An 18,336-nucleotide genomic window follows, 5' to 3' on the forward strand; every position below is an offset into this window, starting at 1 on the left:
AAGACCTGGGCGGCTTGGTGTTTTAATTTTGGATGCTGCAGACTGTCTGACTGGACTCCACTACTAACTAATACTACCTACTACTAGGTGGTATAGGTATGCAGGTAATGCGAGGAGGGTGCTAAAGTATTCGACGCTTATCGGGCATGAACACAGATCGTCGAAATGGATGCACGGAAACTATGTGTGAGAAAGCGGTCTCGGCCATCCATTGATGGGCAGCGTTATAATACTGGTCATCTGGACGCTCGCATACATCTAAGGCTTTTTGGTGTCAATCTCACTGGCCAACAAGACGGTTCTGAACAATCAGCGTGGATGATATCTACACGCTGCCACCAATTTATCCGTGTGCAATGAAAAGAATTTTTGGGGGCCGTGACAAGCCGTTATGCAATCGACATTCAACGAGTCCAGGGCAATGGCTTCTCTCTTCCCTTCCCGCCTCATTAGAACGACCGAGGTTGAGCTCAGGTGTCTAATCGGGGCCGCGTCATAGGCTGTCTCGCCGCCAACGAATGAAACGGCAGCTTCACACCGATTGACGAAGGCTGCTAGGCAATTACGACTTTCATCAATTGGCCGCGTCTCTTGGGGCCAGTGAATTGTAGTAAGATGGCGGCACGGCGGTAAAGCCAAGTTGTTGTACTGCGTTGGCAGGCAAATCAGCGGGCTGAGAGCACACCACGGCTGTGAGCGGGCTCCGGGCTACTGAGCCAGGATTATGGGACCCCCAAATGTTCTGAGGCGAGCTACGGCGTCCGTTTTTGCTTGACCGTGCCTCGGCCTCTCTCAAGACGGGCAAAGAAGCAAAAACCGCGGGGGGATCAGATCCAACTCAAATCGTGCGGCTCCCTGACCTTAGTGGGGTCCCCACTGTCTTCTCTGTCTGGGTCCAACCCCGCCAACCCAAGTAAGACCTGGAGCTCTCGATACGATAGGAAAGGTGACGGGGGAATACGCAAAATAGTACAAGTGGCCGTTCTGCTGGGTCTCTCCGAAAACCACGGAGCAGCTTCGGAGGTGCCAACGGTGCATGTTGCTCTGTATCGAAGCCCGAAAATTGCTGATCGCTCTGTTTTTGGGCTAGCTGTCAGGTTGCCGAATACCTTGTCTTTACTTCCAGCGTAGACCTGGTGTCTTTCCGGTGACGCTTGCTTTCATTCACAAGATTTGCCACGGCAAAGGTAACTAAAGGAACTCATATGCGGGACAAGTCTAGTGAATTATTTCTTCTTGGCACCCTGCAGACGCCATTTGCACGAATCTGACAAATACGAAACACAAGAGGTACAGTAGCAGCATTTGCTAGTTGCGATTTAGGGCAACGTTGGTGTAGAGTTCCCCCGTCTCAAACACTGACACGCATCATCATGCCTGCACAGCCCATTCCGATAAATTTTCTCGAACAATCAACCAAAGTCCTATTGACTTGATGTAATTCCTGCTGTATGACGCCCTCGTAGGTGTCAAATGACTTATTCCTGTCTGCCTTTTTTGCTTCCCGTGACCGCGAGATATTTAATTAACGTTGTCTGGGGTGGCGAAAAGAGACAATAAGGAAGACATGGGGGTAAAGAGGCTCCGGCGAGATAGAAGCGAGAAGGTTGTACCCATTCAGCCCATCTAAAATAAAAGTGACGTCGCGGATCCTTTCCTGGCGAATGCAATTGCTCGCATTTTCCCGTTTGGCTCAAGAAACTCCTCCTTCCAGCTCACGCTCTGCTCCGTACGGACGGATGCATGTCTTTCCGTAGGCAGACGCAAGATTGGGCACCAACCCACAAGAACCAGTACGAGTACCAGTCCGGTCTGAGCGATACATGCCTGTACGAGTACTTTGCAACTAGATTTCAACTAGATTTAGCCAGAGTCCAGGCACACTTCAACGTTGTATCGTACGAGTATGAGGTTTTGAGTTGTGGATGGTGACTGTAATAGCTGGGATGGGATGGGCATGGTGGCGGGTCGGCGTCACGGCCCGCCTCCCGTTCCTCCGCTCTAGGCTGAGAGCAGCTTGGGGGTCCGTTCCGCCTCGCACGGAGACACGGAGGGCCTCAGCAACGACGTAATTGTGCAGAAAAACGCCGGGATCCTTCTTTGAAAAAGCGAAAAGACGGTTTGTTTTTTATCATGGTGTGCTTCGGAGCCTAGATGCCTTTATTTCGTGGGCTGTGCTTTGTAGGAACCACAGGCTACAGTTGTAATTTAGTAACGTTTCTCTCCCTCTCTCTGTCTCCTCTCTCTGGTCTATTCTTCCGGGCTACACAAAACCCTCGCCTTGACAATGACGTTGCGGAACTGCATGTGCCCGCCGTTTTCGTCCCCGTGCTTGATGACGCCGGGGAAGACGACGCAGCTAATCTCCCGGTTGGCCAGGTTCTCCTCGTCCTCCTCTCCGCCCATGTCCTCCATGGTGTCCGGCTCGAACAGCACCTGCTGGTGAGGCAGGATGCTGGGCATGTACACCCGCAGTCGGGCCTTTTGCACTACGAGCAGGCGCGCGAGTTCGATGGAGTTTTTGATGAGCACGCGGAGGGCCGAGTCTCGGGCCGTAGCTGAGTTTGCTGCGGGGGCTGATGATGATGACGATGATGATGATGGGGAAGTCGTAATGATGCTGTCGAGCAGCTGAGTGATGCGAGATATGACGGCCTCGGCAAACGCGTCTGTGTTATCGTGAAGGTGGTGTGCCTCGCGGCGGAGGAGCGCAAGGGTGGATGAGCGCCATTGGTTTACGACATCGGTCGAGGCTGTTTCTCCATGTTAGTCTCGAAATCTTTTCTTCTTCCCTCTTCTCTCTCTCTCTTCTACAGATAAAAGGGGGGGTAAAGGGGGGTGGGCGGACCGCATAATGAGGAGAGCAGCTGCTCCATCTGCTGAATGTGCTGCGTATCTTGTTCTGATAGGCCAACGTAGTAAGCGTTGAAGACCATCTCGACGAGGATGCTCGAGACGATGGACTGCAAGAGGTGGACCTTTGATGTGTGTATGAGGTCTTCGTACATGGGCACAAGCTGGCTGAGTTCTGTGAGCGTGGCGTCGCTGGCCTTGATCAAGTCTGCCTTTCTTGTCAGTCCAATCAACTGCCCCCTTCTTTCCAACAATCGTCATCCATTGAGGGGCATGAGAATTTTTCACTCACCCAGCTTTGCTTTTCGGAAGTTTGTAATGACCCAGTTCTGCAGCCCGTTGCCCAGCTTGGTCATGCCATCCCCAAACACCTCGTCGCTCGTCTGATCGTCCGTCCTGGTGCTTGTGCTCACAAAGTCCTTCAAGCCCCTGACCTGACCCCTCAGCCTCCGGATCTCGTCGTCTCTCTCCTGCAGCTCGCGCCGGAGAACCTCAACGCCCTGTCGCAGCTCCTCCCTTTCGGCCTCGCGCACATCGACCTCGGCCCGGAGCAGCCTGAGCTCCGTGTCGGTGCGTAAGTACTGCTGGTTCAGCGCGCTGTGCTTGCCCTGCCAAAAGGTGGCCGTCTCGCTCTCCGTCTGGCTCAACTTGTCGAGCTCCTGGTGGAACTCGCGCTCCATAATGGCCATTTCGCCTTCTAGGTATGCGATGCGTTCATCTTTTTCGCGGAGGAGATGGGCCGTTGCGGCTGCGTCTGACTGCTGCGAACGGCGATACTGCTTCGAGACCGGGCTGCCGCCGCCGCCGCCGCCGCCGCCGTTATTACTATTGCTGCTGGCGTTGCTACTGGATACAGTATGCGGACTGGATCCCCTAGCCGTGCTAGAGGAGGATGAGTTGCTGGCTACACCGTCTCTCTCGCGCGCTTTTTCTTTTCGTTTTCGTTCCGCGAGTGTGCCGCTTGCGTTGTGAGAATCGTCTCCGCCCGCCGAGCTCGTATTGACCACAGCCGCGCGAGGCGGCATCACGGGCATATTGTCGGCGTTGCTTGCTGTGCTGCCATGGCGACTTGCATGCGATGCGTGTCCGGCTCGCCAGGCGGGCCCGGTGCTGTTGCTGCGCCCGCCTCCGCGGCGCTTATCAGATGGGTTCATGTTTCTCGTATCGTCTCGTCCCGAGTCGCGCCTCGGATTCGTGTCGGTTCGTCGTCAAGTCGCTGAGCTGATGCCAAAGTAGAGGGCTAGACGATGCTGGCTCGGCATGATGGCTGATGCGTCCAGCAGGCCACTCTGGCAGCTTTTGCTTGTTGCTCGCGGCAGGCGACAGGAGATGGCCCGCTCCCCTGATTGCCCACTCTCCCAGACAAAGCAGAAGCAAAGGAAATTAATTCGACGTGCTGGTTTGGTGGCTGCCTGGAAGGCCGTGAGATGCCAGGATATGCAACGCCTCCCACAAATCTGCCGAAGAGCTTGTGCAAGGTAGTTGGAGGGGCTGGGCGACAAGGCCGGAGCGGAGCTGCTATTTCGGAGACGGCGCGGGGCGTCTTGCTGGGCTCCATATGTTTGCTGTGCTAAAATACAGCAAAGTAAAATTCGCAACTGCTGGCATGCGCAGAAAGAAGTGTAAAACTTCATACATGAATGTATCGCTAGCACGTCAGGTCCGCAAAGGTATATCTCAACTTTCAAGAAAAAACCATTGGCTCACAGAGCAAAATAATTGAGCTTATTCAAGGGGGATCTCAATGATGTAAAATCAACTGCTTGCTCGTACGGCTCCACGGACCCATGACACACGGCCATGACCGGCATATGCCACCAAATACTGAGCCGTGAGCTACATCAAGGCTCAAACTCAACCTCCGCTTCAACTTCGTATGCCGCATCGTCTGTTCCTGGAATGGGCTTGGCGCCCATTCTACAGAGCGCCACACGAGTGATGGGCATATTTTCGGCCCACAGATAGTCATCGTATCTATTCAACAGGTCGCGTGCATCAATTGTCAACCTTTCCCGCCTGTTCCGGCTTCCCCTGGGGCCGAGATTGTTTTTGACATATACGGTGTTGAAAATGGTGGCGTGAAGCAATAGCGGGCGGTTTTCATCAATCATTAATCCAGAGTCTTGGAATGGCTTTTGTAGCTGCTTGCAAAAGTTGTATAAAATGCCTTCAGGATCCGAAGGAGGTGCGTATAAGACAGCAGCCCTTTCTGCTGGTTGTATTGAATGAAGACCTCGTATTGTCAGAGATAAGCCGTTTGTCTTGGAGAGGTGACTGCCATCATTGCTGCCGCCTGACAATGCCAAGACAGCGGCAGATGTGTCAGCATCCTTGGCCAATCTCGTCTCTGCGAGTATTTCCTTCAGCTTTAGGCCCTTGAGTATATTCACTGCCTTTTCTACACCGTCCTTTTTCAGAGACATGACTCCCAGTGTCAGGTGTAGCGTTCCCAAGGGCCGAACGGCGTCGTCCGGCAGGCCGAAGCTCATGGCACTGGTAACGTCGGCCCGGAACGCCGTGAGAGCCGTGGCTAGCTGCACCCCAGCGAGGGGTATGCAGAGGAAATGCGTTGGAGTAAGCTTTGGGGGCATGCTTGCAGTGGGAGGGGGTGCGGCTGCAAGTGGCCGTTGTGAATGGTAGTATCTGCGAAGGACCAGTGGTAAGGAGCTGTCATATATGATCAATACTTTGGGCTAAATAACAAGGGGTCAACAGTGTAGCGTAAGGATGACGATGCAGTGTAAGGACACAAACGACGCAGTGGGTAAGAAATGCGAAGGAGACACGGAGTAGAAGGCATAAGATGACTGAGACAACGCAATGCCGGGCCACGACGATGCTTCATCGGGTCCGTTGCAAGGTCGTGAGTGGCGCCGTCATACCCGCATCATATCCGACATCTCGAGTGCGGCCGCCCGACGAATAGAACCTAGCAAATAGCAGTCTGCCGTGTGTAACGTGAAGCAATGCAGATATCAAATGCTCATCCACTCAGCGCAGACTCGGTGGGACAAAGGCTTTTGTACAACTCATTGCTGTACAGTAAGCTCCGACTCGAGGGCAAATCAACGCCACGACGGCCCAGCCACTAGCCTGGACGCACGGGCTGCAGGCTTGTCTGACTGGTCTGCGCAGATTGAGATTTGCATCTTCAAACAAGTGTCACAGGTAAGGATGGAGATGATGGGCAATGCATGCGATCTGGGCCTCAACCAGACCTTCTACCCAGCAGACAAGGCCCCTCCATGACTCGAGTTTTGGATATTGGATACAGGTCCTGACTATACCCCACACGCCAATATGTAGAGGGAGTGATGGGTATTGATGCTTGGTCTTCGAATATGGCAACATACCTGAGTCTTTCGTCAAGCAGACACAAGATGCAGTGATTGTGTTTTGGATAAACTGACTTCGATGTCTTTGATTCTCGTCGTACTAAGGTAGATGAATGAGGCAGCCACGTGCGTGTTGATCAGACTTGCCGATATTAGCCACAGATCTCCACCAGATCGCGCCAAGCTGCATTGGGATGGTGGCACAAACTACGTAATTTGTGAGCACTCGATACAAGAAAAGAGACGCCGCCATTCATCAGTGGCTTTATGCAGTGGAAAGAGAAGAGAAAAAAGGTAAGGGGGGAAAGAAAGGGGAGAGGAGAAAGAAGGAAACGACAAGATGATATTTTCATTGACGGCAGGCCATCATGGAGTTCACTTTTTTAATTTGTTGGTATCTCTTCTACGCTACCCCTCTCCTTCTTGTATAGGCTTCTTCTTAGTGTGTAAACCAACTTTTTTGAGCTCCCAAAAAATATCATGATGCTACCATAAACCCATGATTGCGCATGTAAAGACAGCCTTGCGCGTTCCCTATATCCTGCCAAGTTTCAGGCGCCAGCCCACGGACGACGAATACCAAATCTGCGATGGTCGCGGCTCTTGTTGTTGCGGCCACCACGTATAGGTGATGGCATGCGTAAAAAGGAGTCGTGAGCGGACGGTATGAAGAGTATAAAAAGACAAAAGCGATGAAAGAGAGAGAGGTTATATCGAGGAGCGGGAAACGTGCAAACGTGCTTCGTTTCACCCCTCGAATGAGAATGTACAACAGCCTGGAGCAAAAATGGCTCCTACTGTGAAGGCAGCATCTTGAGCTCTCGCGTTGCTTGGCAGAGTCAAGGCGCGTAGCCTTCAAAAAATGTTGTCATAATCCAATTCGAGTGACGACGATTCAAGCACTCTACTCATCCTCATCCTCTTTGTAGAATTTTCTGAGTCCCGTCTCGACTTCCTCGTAGTCAGACTTGACTGCCGTGAGAGCCTCCTTGACGCGTTCGAGGCACACAGCAGCATCTGGCTCCGGAGAGCCGTCGAGGTTCTCCTGCTTGCCGTATCTCTGAATCTTTTCGCAACCGTCTCGGACCTTTATCAACCCCAGTGTCGCAGAGGAGCCTTTCAGGAAATGTCCGAGCTCTGATAGTTTTTCGAGATCCTTATCGCTCCTAGACGAATCGAAGAAATGCAATTGTCAGCATTATGCGAGATGCAATAGCGTAAAGATGGTGAGAAAATTTGTTTGCGTAAATCATAACAAGGGTCATCGAGTCCTATAACAAGGCTGTTGGGAGAGGTGCGGGGAAGACATGAGAAGCAAAGGGACAAAGAACAAGTTGGAACGCAGTGCAAGTGATGGGTGGCGGGGTCGACCTACAGGGCCGTGTCCATGGACTCGAACGTCTCCTCAGCTTGCTCAAAGAAGCCAAACACGATGGACGAGCTGAACTCGTTGTCACCGGGCTCGTCCATTTCGAGAATCTGCTTGAAGGTGGTGAGGTCGATAGCATCGCCGAATATGGATTCGAGCTCCTAGACGGACTCGAGCGTTAGCCTGTGCCAAACTGAGCTCGCGAGCGCAGCGATACCAACCTTGTCGTCGGGGAGCGCCATTGCTAGAGATGTGTCAGGACCGAAATGTGCGCTTTTCGGCTGCTGAGAGAAGAAGATGGCCACGATGGAGGGGTCGAGCGAGGTTTGGTTTGGTGTGGGGGCCAAGGAGCGTCCGAGGTGAACGGATTTAATAGTTGGAGGAGATGCGACCCACAGGCTGAGCTGGGCGAGCGAGACACAAATGAGGATCTACGGGCGACCAAATCGGACGGGAGAAGCTGCGCTGCCAGGACTATACAGGTGAGAAGAAATGCAACCGGTCAGTCAGATGCGAATAGGAAAAAAAGAAGAAGGGGTGGAAAGAGGAAAAGAGCAAAAGGAGAGAAAAAAAAAAAAGGACCAGACATGGAGGTTTTTAGCACGACAGGGGATTGCACGCATGAGCTGCGAGGCGAGAGGGGAGCAGTGCAGTGAGGGAGGGGTCTCGGTACATGTGGCAGAACGGCCGACCAGCGGAAGCGAGCGAATGGCCACGATGCCGAGATCTGGGGGGGGATCGTGAAACAAGGCAAGCTGGAGGACATTGACTCACTAATGCGACTGTTGCAGTGAACGAGGGTCACCTCTTTTGCAGGCGGCTGGAGAGGACACGAGGCCGACACGCGATGCTGGGGGGATGTTGAGGTCAGAGTTGAAATTGAGCATCGCTGAGGGGCAGAGGAAGAGAGCTGGAGAGCTTTGGTGCGTGCTGGTACAGGGAATACAGGGAATACCAGCGAGGTACAGGTACAGGTACATGTACCTTCTGGAGAACCACCCGACCCAACCTCACATCAGTCCTCAACTCGCACTAACCGGACAGGCATCGGTCGAGCACGTCTACAGACTGGAACTACGACAGTCGGGTGCTTAGGCCACACAGGGCGGTACTATGGCAATATGGCTAGCGGGTAACGCTACGAGCTCCGCGTTATTGCAGATGTACAACTTCCATGGCTCTAACAAAGTACCTACCTTAGTAGCTGGATGATGCTGGTGAGATTATATCAGCCCGATACTACCTCCCTACCTGTATATGTAAGTGCTACTGTAGTAGGCGGATTACTTTTTTTATTTTTACTTTTTAATCTTTACTCCCTTTTTTGGTCCTTTTTTTTGCTTTATCCTCAAGTAGGAAGCGGAGGATGGTGGCAATGAAAGGTAAGCTTGCAGCCATCGTGGGTAAATTGGTGATTGGGTGACCAGAAGTCACTCAACTGCCTGATCCCCCTCAGCCAAGGCGCGGCCTTGTGCGCTGCGAGCAATTTACCTGAGGGAATTGCCATGGAGAAAATTTTTTCTCGTCCAGTCTCTTTTCCTTGTTATTTCTATATCAAGCCAGAGCATGACCGGGAGTAGATGGGAGGGGCGCACATGATTGGACGGTGCGGCCTCCCTCTGCATGTTTTCTCTTTTCTCCTGCGCGATGCCCAAGCGGCGCTCCCACAGGCCGATGATGCAGCTGGAGCACACAGAGTCAAGCCCAGTGCTAGTAATAGCCGTCTCTCCGGGCTCTTGTCACTGGCCCATCCAGCTGATGGCACAGAAGGGGGGCCAGGGCCGGTTTGCAGGGGGTTGAAGCAATTCAGGCCGCTGAAGGGGGAGATGCACGTACTAACACGCAGCTGAGCCCAGTTTAGCTTAAGCTGATGCACGCGCGCATGGCCAGAGCTGTTTATCTGCGCCAAAGACGTCAGTGGGGGGAGGGGCACTGACGTCTGTGTCTGCCTTTGTCACAGCGGGCCGCATAGTGGGGTTGCAAGCCTGAAGATTTCGAACTTGTGTGGTTGGAGTGCGCAGGCAAGGATCGGGTGTCGAAGATGTACAAGTACTTGGGTGGGCGTACAAGCACAGCAACACCATGTGGTGGTTACATTAGCTCGTGTACGGAGTACCCAACGGCGTGTTTTTTTGTTTCATTCTTTTTTTTTTTTTTTTCTCACTCTCCCTTGCTTGTGTTCTTGCTGCAGGCGGCGGTAGCCTCTCGCATTCATTCACGGAGTCGGGCGAATCTCCATCGGCTGTTTGTGGCACTGTCATCACATCACCGCCCATCGCGAGAATCTCGGCAGGCGGCGCCAAAAGATGATGGATTATGCTGGGGTCCCGCTTCTCTCGTTGCGGTTACTGTGCTACCTAGTAGTCAGGACATTAGTAGTATATGCTGGCATGTTCGGAGCGCCGCTTGGACGGGAAATGGCGCGATATCATCTCTCACCCAAGCACAAGGACATCTAGACTCGGGTAAGTAAGTGGTAGAGCAAACCCGCCGTCGCGCCGTCGCAGCTTAGCTCAACTCACCACTCAAACAGGCAACGGGGAGAGACCTCCGTATGCTGGCGGAAAGCAAATCCCCACCCGAGTCAAGGAATGATTCTCCCCCTCTTGTGTGCGATTCTCTCCGGGAAGTGTCCTGTGCTCAGTCATGCAGACCTGGGTACTAGGTAGAGATGCCGCAGCCGGGGTCCCGCGTGAAACCCAGGCACAAGCATCCATCCATTTAAATCCGCCGGTGACTGGGAAAGCCAAGGGCCAGCCTTCCGTAAAGCTAATTTGACGCACAAGTTCTCCGTGCAGGGGAGACTGGGAGGAGTCGAATCAGGAGCAGAGGAACAAATGAGGGTTTGGAAAAAGAAAAAGAAAAGATGGAGGGGTGGACATGGAGGGGGGGACTCCTGGGGAGCACAGGAGGCAAGCGAGGAATGAAACAATTCCACATGTGCGAGCGGAAAAAAAAAGACAAGAAAGAAGCAGGTGGGTGAAGAGTTGTGTGAAAGGGAGGGGAGGGGAAGTTTATTGCTGCCAGATTGAGGCATCCCACATGCTGTGTGTGTACATAAAAGATAAGGTCACTGCAAGTAAAGTAGGCACATTCGGCAAATGGTCGTGAGCATTCGATATGAGAGACGAGGAATAGGTATTCTATTAGAGGCCCAGTACACAGTTGCCTGGGCGGTATGTCGATACAGGTACTCGTATTTAGCATCATTCGAGTCTCTGAGAGTTTTGGATGCATCAGATAGTAGACTAGAGCCCGTACGGATGGAGTCGAAATTTGACCGCTTCAGCCTCCTACGCCTGCCACTGATGGCTTCCCGAGCTGATGGCACCTATTACGTCTATGGCTGCAGGGGGTTCGTGAAAGCGGGAGGTGGTTACATCATTTTGCAAGGCCCCCCCTCCCTCCGGCGATGGATATGGCCGTTCTAGATTCCCAGCAGCGCAAATCCGCGCTGATGCCGCGCTTGAGTCGAGCCTGGGGTTGTCACCAACGGCGGAGTTCATCGGTGCTGGTATTTGTGTGTACAGCACTCCGTACTAAGGTGCCAACGTCGAAGTGGTGAGGCGTGTACGGAGTGCATTCCGAAGAAGGGGTTGGAAGGAGTAGAAGAAGAGGCGTGCAAGACGTCAATACACATTGATACCTTAGCCTAGTACCAGCCTTACTCATTCATGAGACCGCGTAAAAGAGCTACAATGGTTGGTGCCGCGCTCTGTTTCAAGGTACCTGTACCCCATATGTGCCCATCCCAAGCCCTCAAGTGCTCAACTGTCCTCGGCTGGTATTCCTACCCAACTCAACATCTCTGCGGGCATCCAATTATGCCTGATGGTGCACCCAAGATGCACTCCATGATATCTGCTGCAACTGTACATGGATCAGCATTGAATTTACAAACCTGAGGTAGTATCTGTGGTCCACTGATGGTAGGTACAGTAAGCAAGCCAAGCTGCAGTGGAAATCATACCGCAAGGTTGCAGCCCAGTATAAGCACTTTGCGCAACACTTTGCGCAACGGAGCCAAGCCTGACTGCCTATAAGTGCATGTACTGAATACTGTACTCTACATTGATCTTAAAGCGAATTAGCCATCCATGATCTATTTCAGCTTCTTTCAGGGGATTCTAGAATCACAGGCTACCGTCTCCGCACATGCTCATTCACGAATACCTGGATACTATAGAGATTAGGGGTTCACTCACATAAGGTGCCCAGGTGCTTAACAAAAAGAAATGTACACACCACCTTGCCCTTCTCCAGAGACCTCCAGACTTTGTACCGGTACTACTGCCTGTAAGCCATCCCAGCTGCCCACTTCAAGCTTCCCACACTAGCGGGGCTCGTGACTCCCACCTCAACCACGGATGCTTGTACTCGTATGTAGGAGCCGCCTTGGTCCTTGCTAAACTTCCGACGTCCATCAAGATGCCATTGGATTGCCAGATCCTAGCCGACGCCGGTCGAGAAAAGTTACGGGGGCAGCACCAGCAGCTGAACCAAATGCTGCTTAGCACGAGTGTGCGTGTATATGCAATCTTCTGGTAGCGAAACCCCTTATTATGCCGTTCTCCTGGAGGGGGTTAAAACAGCCCAGCTCCGAGAGTCCGAAGATCCACGGCTCACGCAATAGCCCACAGTTTGCGCCCAAGCAAAACCGCTAGGCCCTACGAGGGCCGCTGGAAGCGTCACGTTGTGACCATGGACACGACATGAAGCTGCTGGGACGCCTCGAGCTCAGACAATCAATCAACCAAAACCGCCCTTTGAGGAGGGAGCGGCAATCCTGCGCGAGGAGGCTCATCCCAACCGCCGTGGCGTCGTCAACGGGGCGAAACAACGTCCGCAACTGCTTAACGAAATATCCTTGAAGCCAGTATCCGGCTTGGCATGCCGTTCGTTTCTGTCTATCAGCGTTCTAGACTTCGAGCGCCGTGTAGTTGTGGTCAAACAGGGCGATGATCGGCAGCCCCCAGCACACGCCTCTTGACCACCAAGTGACATGGACGCTGTTTAGCGACTCAGTTATGATGTTGTGGCATCAGAGAGCACGGTGGCCGGGTCTCACGTTGGCAACCCGCGGCGCAGGGCGAAGGACTGGCGCTGGCGAAGCAAGGATGGCGGGAGTCGCGCGAAGCAGCCCGCCAGGCAGCTGACTTGAGTCGGTCTTCATATGGAAGGGCCGGCCAGCGCCGATGAGCAACGACTAGGGAATCCTTTGGAATCGTATCACTCAGGATGACCAACGCATGATGACCCAATCTGGCCAGGCAACCCTCCACTGACCGCTCTGATACGAAAAGGGAGGGAAGCCGGAGGGGTCTGTGGCAGCCAGCAGAACACATGCACCCTTTAGTCAAGAAATGAAATCGCCATCTCCACGAGGGCGAAGGCCTGGTCACTGGAGCACAACGCAGTTTCCCAGTGTCTGTTGGCTTTCAGCGCGGTTAAAAAAGGCGGCATTAGTAGCTTCCAGTGTTTAAGCTTATAAGGAGGCACCATGCTTCAATGCTTAATCGTATCCAGTCCAAAGCCGTTCTGCCAAGATTTATAATAAACCCGCACGTCCCTGGACAAAAGCTATATTTCTGCCAACTGCCGTCTCATTAAAGACGACATGGCATTCCGATATTTGGCCCAAGTGTTTGACATTGCTACTCTTCACCGTATTTAGTAAGCCTGACTTGCATGTCTCCTGCATGCTACCGCTACCAAGCAACTCAATCGTGAACTATTTGAAACATCTTGCCAACCGTAGAAACGCAGTCCTAGCTCGGCTGTTGATCCTAATGCTTGTTATTAGAAAGAAATACAACACAATGGAATCTTTGGGCGTTCATACCCAGGGTACGGACAACTCGCCATGCGTTGGGTGGAGATCGATGCTAAGGGCCTTGTAAGTAGTAAAGAGAAGCTCGGGAATTTCATCGGGTCTTTCGTCGGGACTTTCATTATGTCGGAAACGAAGATAAAAGCCATATCTCTACTCGCAAATCCTTCTAATTAAACCTCACGAAATCATAGTGTAAGTTATTGTTACTACACTTTATCTCTAATGGCTGGCAAGAGGCAGAAAGCATATACGCATAGGTAAGATGGAGTTGCGAATGTCTATGAAACAGCAGCAGATTATCTGGAGCAAAGACCTTCTTTAACGTCTCTTGGTCGTATTGGATCGAGGCGTTATTTGTTACCACTTTGTTCCCTTTTCCATTCATTTAGCTGTCCAAACATACTTTTGGCGGTTTCAGCAAGATCACTATTCTCTTCGTCATCTGCCTCGATGCTGGACAGTGACGATAGCTCAGGCTCCAGCTTTTTCCACAGCACCCCAACAGGCACACTCTCTTTTACAAAATCCAGAAGATGCAGCAACCACTCTGCATCATCTCGGTAGTCTTCGATAATCTCCTTGATCGGGTCAACTGCCACTTCGGGAAAGCGAGCAAGCTGCTTCACACAGCCCGAGTAAGGCGGCCAGTTGTAGTCGGCAAGCCAGCCGAGCAGGTCCCTGGCATGGGGCTCCATCTGCTGCGCTGTGTGGACTCTCTCCGAAAGACTTCGCTCTGCCATGTAGTCCATCTTGTGCTCTGGGGCCCATGTCAGCTCGGGGAAGTCGATGAACTTGATTGCATCTCTTGCCCGGCTTGTCAAGGACGGCAGCGAAACCCCTGAAGGACTGTATGCGGTATTGGCAGCCAGAGCCTCTATGCCGGACTTGTAAAGTCGCAGTGTTGCGAGGGGAAGGTCGCTGAGGATGCTGTCGAGACCGGCACAGGCAGTGTAAAAGTCATCGCTGGATTTGACGGGCTTGGACAGGACTGAGCTGATGCCTTGGATGACTAATGGGTCTTGAGCGCGCGCAATGAGGATATCGCGAGCTTCTGCAGCGAGTTCTGCTGCTGCGCTATTGCTCGGTGTTGTACCGATCCAATGAAGAACACGGTCGAGAGACCCGCTGCCAATGGCTTCGTCCAGGGCCTCTCTACTCCACCCGGCGTCTGTTTGCTGCATAGCACTGGCACTTCTGTTCAAGTTTGTAGTAATAGTAGCGATACTCCTAATATGGCCTCGAGGAATATGCGCGCGGGGGATGTTGCATCTGCATCTGTAGTGTGTACTCGCACAAGTATAAGCACTCCTCCTGGTTCTCTGGGCTGCCGGGTAAGCGGCGATGGTGGGAGTCACGCAGCACTTCGGGATACGTGCGCCGAAGCCGACCTGGACTTTGGCCATGGCAGAGACAGCACACTTGCACTTACACTTGCCAGTCTATGGTGTTGCCGTTGCCATGTGGAACCACGTTTTTATCGCTGGCCGTCTCACCTTGATTTGACCTGTTTTCCCTCGCTTCATAAAGCACGCATCAGCCAGCATAGCATCGTCTGATTCGGCTCGTGCAGGTGGATCTTCGACATGCCGATAATGCAATTAGACCAGTGTACTGTACACAGGTACGAGGACGGCACAGCGATCTGTTTGGCTCATCCTATCCTATGGATGGATCAGCCTTTTTCTCCCGCTCTTCGCTTTGACGCCTAACCCAACACAGGCGCTGCGCTGATCCCCGTTGCTGCAATTCTACTCTTGGGAGAAGGAAGTGGGAAAAGGAAAAGAGGACGGACGACAAAGCATCCAGTTCATGATGGAATCGACGGCGCCTGCGCACCCTCAACCCCCCCTTCAACCTCATCCTCACCCTCACCCTCATCCCGACATATGGAGACACACGGGCGACGACGACTCGACGCTGCTGGACGATCTGGACCATGAGCCTAAGGTGCTCAAGTGGTATCGCGACTGGGACGAGTGGCGGCGCGACATCCAGCCCTATGTCGACGTCTTCATCTGGCGGTACATGTGGTCCGACAAGGCGGTTGACGACCTGCGTGCGTGCCCAATCCCGCCTCAGGTGCAGCAGTTCAATCCTCACGCCAGAGACGTGTCGGAGCTCACCAAGGACGAGTTTGGCCTCTACCATAACCAGAACAAGATCTACTACTCCAAGAAGCAGGAGTATGACCGCCAAAACGAAATGGTCGACAAGACCAAGGCGCTGATCCTGCGTACCATCGTCCCGGCCAAGGCAGAACTGCTCGACGAGAAGCAGTCGCTGCGCGAGTGGATAGCGATCCTGAAGGCGACGACGGCCCCGACGTACCGCCAGCGCATCGAGATTGAGCGGAGCCACTACAACGGCGTGCTGGAGCGCTTCGACCTTGACAACAACGAGGCGGATTGGGCTCATGAGTGGTACAGCGCCGTGACGAGATGCCACAAGCTCAACTTTCCGGAGACGCACTGCGGCACCTGGCTGCGTGATTTGGCCGACTGCATCCTGCCCTTTTCGCCGCCGCTGTTTGACAAGTTTATGATGGGGGCTGACAGGCTGGACCTCGCCGCCATTGAGTGGAAGACGGAGGCTGAGGAGGCTATTGCTTTTAAAAAGACGCACAAGTGCAGCAACAGCAACAGCAGCAGCAGCAGCAACAATAACACCAACGTCAATAACCGACAGGAAGCAGAAGCTCCGAGCGAGATTAGAAGCAGCACTGACGTGACATCTGCCGGACGCATACAAGCAGAACCTTCGGACGAAAAAGAAGTGGTAGAGCTGGATGCTACTTCGCCGGGCGAAGAGGACCGCCTGTGGACGTTTCTAGAGGTGTACCGAGAGATTCGCGATCTTGAATTTTCCGGGTCGGAAGTAGACGTGGCCATCAACGACGCAGCCTCTGTCAAAGACTCGGAGTCGCCGCTGTGTCCCGCCTGTAACCTCAAGGGCCACGAGCTGCGGCACTGCTGGTACGCGTTCGAGGAGCGCCGGCCGCGGGGTGTGATGCTGAGCCGGGCTCGCATGAGGCGGGTGGAGAAGGCGATCCGGACGGACAAGAACCTGGAGCAGAGAGTGGACGACATTTATACGGCGTTTACCGGGGGCCGGTTTTACCAGCGGCAGTTGATGCTGGGCTCGACGCAGTCTGCTTGGTAAAAAGCATTTTTTGAAGACTTTTCTCTTTATCCTTTCCCTTTTCTTTTTTATTATACATAATTGGATGTTGAGAATGAGTTGATGAACAAACAGACAGACAGATAGCATTGATGTATGATATACGAAACTTTAGCGGGATTTGGGAAGCGATGGATTTTCTTTCAATTTGATTCGAATTTACTTACTTATACAGCGGAATGGAAACACATTTTTATCTTTATTTTACTCCCCACGTTTCTTTCTCTTTTCTACCACGACATGACCCATCAATTCTCGAAGCTCGCTGATGGATGCCAATTTTAATAATTCATGGATAGCTCTACAAGTATCTGAAGAGCTGATGAAGATAGTCCTCGAGCTTACATACATAAACATCCCGACGTTTGCTCACAACGCCATGGCCTAGACTGCTATATAAACCAGACGCCGATACCAATACCGATGCATATACAAGTACAAATTCCAACATCAGCACAGAGCCCAAACGCCAACACATATACTGGTACAGATAAAGATACAGCAAAAATACACATCTCCGGTTACCTTGGACTATACCTCACCGAACTGGTCTCAGCCGTCATCGTCGGAACCCCCCTTTGGGAATCTTCTATTTCGAACCTCGAAAAGCAGCAAGATCTACCATCCGAGCAACAGGCCCCCTTGTCGCTCGAGAAGCAGCACCCATTCGTATCGGAACAGCAGCACCCTTCACGGTCGCTGCAGAAGAACCCCCCGCGATCCCCCCAGCAGCACCCGTCGCGATCAGAGCACACGACGCCGCCGCGGCTCGAGTAGCAGCACCCCTCGGAGTCGGAGCAGAAGCAGCCGGAGCCGTCGGCGGGGTGGCTCTGGCCCCAGTGGTCGTAACGGTCGAGGTTGGCGCTCATGGGGGTTGTGAGGAGGTAGCCTGTGGTGTTGATGCTGGTGCGGCCGTCGCGGCCGGCGATGAGGGATGGCAGGGAGGAGTTGCTGTTGGAGGCGTGCAGGGAGGAGCGGACGGCGACGCGGATGTGTGCGTCGCTTGGTCTGCGGCTGTTTTTGGGGGGGCGAAGGGGGTTTAGGAGATCTTGTCAGTCTTCATATTTCTATGCCGTGGAGGGGAGCAGATACGCTTTCTCTGTCTCTCTGTCTCCTTTCCTTTGTCGAATACAATACACATGCTGTGCAACACTGAGATAGCTAAGAGATTGGGGGATTTACAGGGTGGACGCCTCGTATGAAGGCGGGAGATCGATATTACTGTCGTCCCGGAGGAGACGGCCGACATCGCGAGGCCGGGGAGGAAGAAGCGGAGGCGGAGGCGACGGAGCTCCGGCTCTCCTCGGGACGAACTTGTCGCTGTTCACAGCATTCATTGGAAAAATGATCCAATACGAGATATAATTAATTGAAAGTAAAAAGGAAGAGAAGAGGGAATGAAAGAGGAAGAGCCGGGATTAGGAACATATGACATAGAGAGGGAAACGAGAATTAAACTTCGACAGCAATGACCCCACGGAACCGGGAGCTCGGGAGCTGCGTGCGTGGCGTGGCGAGAATGCTGGAGCCAAGACGGGAGGCTAAGCTCGTTTTCTTTTTTTCGGGGTATCACACATGTTGCTGACGAGATAGCAAAAACATCTCCAGTAAAAAAAAGCCACCATCTATGTAATCAAGCCTTTGTCTGTGGTGTTGAGGGGGGAATGTTTGAACCTCGGTTTGTGTGGCGGTGGGCGTCGTCAGCTGGGCTGAGCTGAGGTCAAGATGGAATGACATTTGATGCGGCATGATTTGCGGGGAGTTTTATG

General features: G+C 52.9%; 10 protein-coding genes across 10 annotated transcripts; 4 read left to right on the plus strand and 6 right to left on the minus strand.

Annotated features, from left to right (window-relative positions):
* Window positions 1-2,250: 2,250 nt before the first annotated feature.
* Window positions 2,251-4,007, minus strand: M431DRAFT_499514 (hypothetical protein; the record flags this gene model as incomplete). The annotated part of the gene is made up of 3 exons (XM_024917807.1): window positions 2,251-2,753; window positions 2,849-3,061; window positions 3,146-4,007. The coding sequence occupies 3 exons, from the start codon at window positions 4,005-4,007 to the stop codon at window positions 2,251-2,253; spliced, it is 1,578 nt and encodes a 525-aa protein (XP_024769739.1).
* Window positions 4,008-4,694: 687 nt separating this feature from the next.
* Window positions 4,695-5,444, minus strand: M431DRAFT_96088 (hypothetical protein; the record flags this gene model as incomplete). Its single annotated transcript, XM_024924785.1, has 2 exons — window positions 4,695-5,183; window positions 5,244-5,444. 2 exons carry the CDS (start codon window positions 5,442-5,444, stop codon window positions 4,695-4,697), a joined length of 690 nt encoding a protein of 229 aa, XP_024769740.1.
* An 884-nt stretch (window positions 5,445-6,328) lies between these two features.
* M431DRAFT_260043 (hypothetical protein) lies at window positions 6,329-6,816 on the minus strand. Its single transcript, XM_024913859.1, has one exon. The coding sequence runs from the start codon at window positions 6,539-6,541 to the stop codon at window positions 6,341-6,343; it is 201 nt and encodes a 66-aa protein (XP_024769741.1). The 5' UTR covers window positions 6,542-6,816; the 3' UTR covers window positions 6,329-6,340.
* A 276-nt stretch (window positions 6,817-7,092) lies between these two features.
* M431DRAFT_499515 (hypothetical protein) lies at window positions 7,093-7,799 on the minus strand (the record flags this gene model as incomplete). Its single annotated transcript, XM_024917808.1, has 3 exons — window positions 7,093-7,354; window positions 7,564-7,718; window positions 7,779-7,799. The coding sequence occupies 3 exons, from the start codon at window positions 7,797-7,799 to the stop codon at window positions 7,093-7,095; spliced, it is 438 nt and encodes a 145-aa protein (XP_024769742.1).
* A 1,704-nt stretch (window positions 7,800-9,503) lies between these two features.
* On the plus strand, window positions 9,504-10,239 carry M431DRAFT_260071 (hypothetical protein). Its single transcript, XM_024913860.1, has 2 exons — window positions 9,504-10,022; window positions 10,091-10,239. Exons 1-2 carry the CDS (start codon window positions 9,599-9,601, stop codon window positions 10,150-10,152), a joined length of 486 nt encoding a protein of 161 aa, XP_024769743.1. The 5' UTR covers window positions 9,504-9,598; the 3' UTR covers window positions 10,153-10,239.
* M431DRAFT_260090 (hypothetical protein) lies at window positions 10,179-11,012 on the minus strand. Its single transcript, XM_024913861.1, has one exon. The coding sequence runs from the start codon at window positions 10,792-10,794 to the stop codon at window positions 10,327-10,329; it is 468 nt and encodes a 155-aa protein (XP_024769744.1). The 5' UTR covers window positions 10,795-11,012; the 3' UTR covers window positions 10,179-10,326.
* Window positions 11,013-13,570: 2,558 nt separating this feature from the next.
* M431DRAFT_512290 (hypothetical protein) lies at window positions 13,571-14,890 on the minus strand. Its single transcript, XM_024919812.1, has one exon. The coding sequence runs from the start codon at window positions 14,791-14,793 to the stop codon at window positions 13,741-13,743; it is 1,053 nt and encodes a 350-aa protein (XP_024769745.1). The 5' UTR covers window positions 14,794-14,890; the 3' UTR covers window positions 13,571-13,740.
* Window positions 14,891-14,947: 57 nt separating this feature from the next.
* On the plus strand, window positions 14,948-16,709 carry M431DRAFT_260124 (hypothetical protein). Its single transcript, XM_024913862.1, has 3 exons — window positions 14,948-15,011; window positions 15,110-16,034; window positions 16,140-16,709. Exons 2-3 carry the CDS (start codon window positions 15,200-15,202, stop codon window positions 16,547-16,549), a joined length of 1,245 nt encoding a protein of 414 aa, XP_024769746.1. The 5' UTR covers window positions 14,948-15,011; window positions 15,110-15,199; the 3' UTR covers window positions 16,550-16,709.
* Window positions 16,710-16,976: 267 nt separating this feature from the next.
* Window positions 16,977-17,737, plus strand: M431DRAFT_260153 (hypothetical protein). Its single transcript, XM_024913864.1, has 2 exons — window positions 16,977-16,992; window positions 17,058-17,737. Exon 2 carries the CDS (start codon window positions 17,468-17,470, stop codon window positions 17,726-17,728), a length of 261 nt encoding a protein of 86 aa, XP_024769747.1. The 5' UTR covers window positions 16,977-16,992; window positions 17,058-17,467; the 3' UTR covers window positions 17,729-17,737.
* Window positions 16,991-17,344, plus strand: M431DRAFT_486050 (hypothetical protein; the record flags this gene model as incomplete). Its single annotated transcript, XM_024916353.1, has 1 exon — window positions 16,991-17,344. One exon carries the CDS (start codon window positions 16,991-16,993, stop codon window positions 17,342-17,344), a length of 354 nt encoding a protein of 117 aa, XP_024769748.1.
* Window positions 17,738-18,336: the final 599 nt, after the last annotated feature.

Source organism: Trichoderma harzianum (assembly GCF_003025095.1).
Source record: "Trichoderma harzianum CBS 226.95 unplaced genomic scaffold M431scaffold_15, whole genome shotgun sequence".
NCBI classification, from domain to species: domain Eukaryota; kingdom Fungi; phylum Ascomycota; class Sordariomycetes; order Hypocreales; family Hypocreaceae; genus Trichoderma; species Trichoderma harzianum.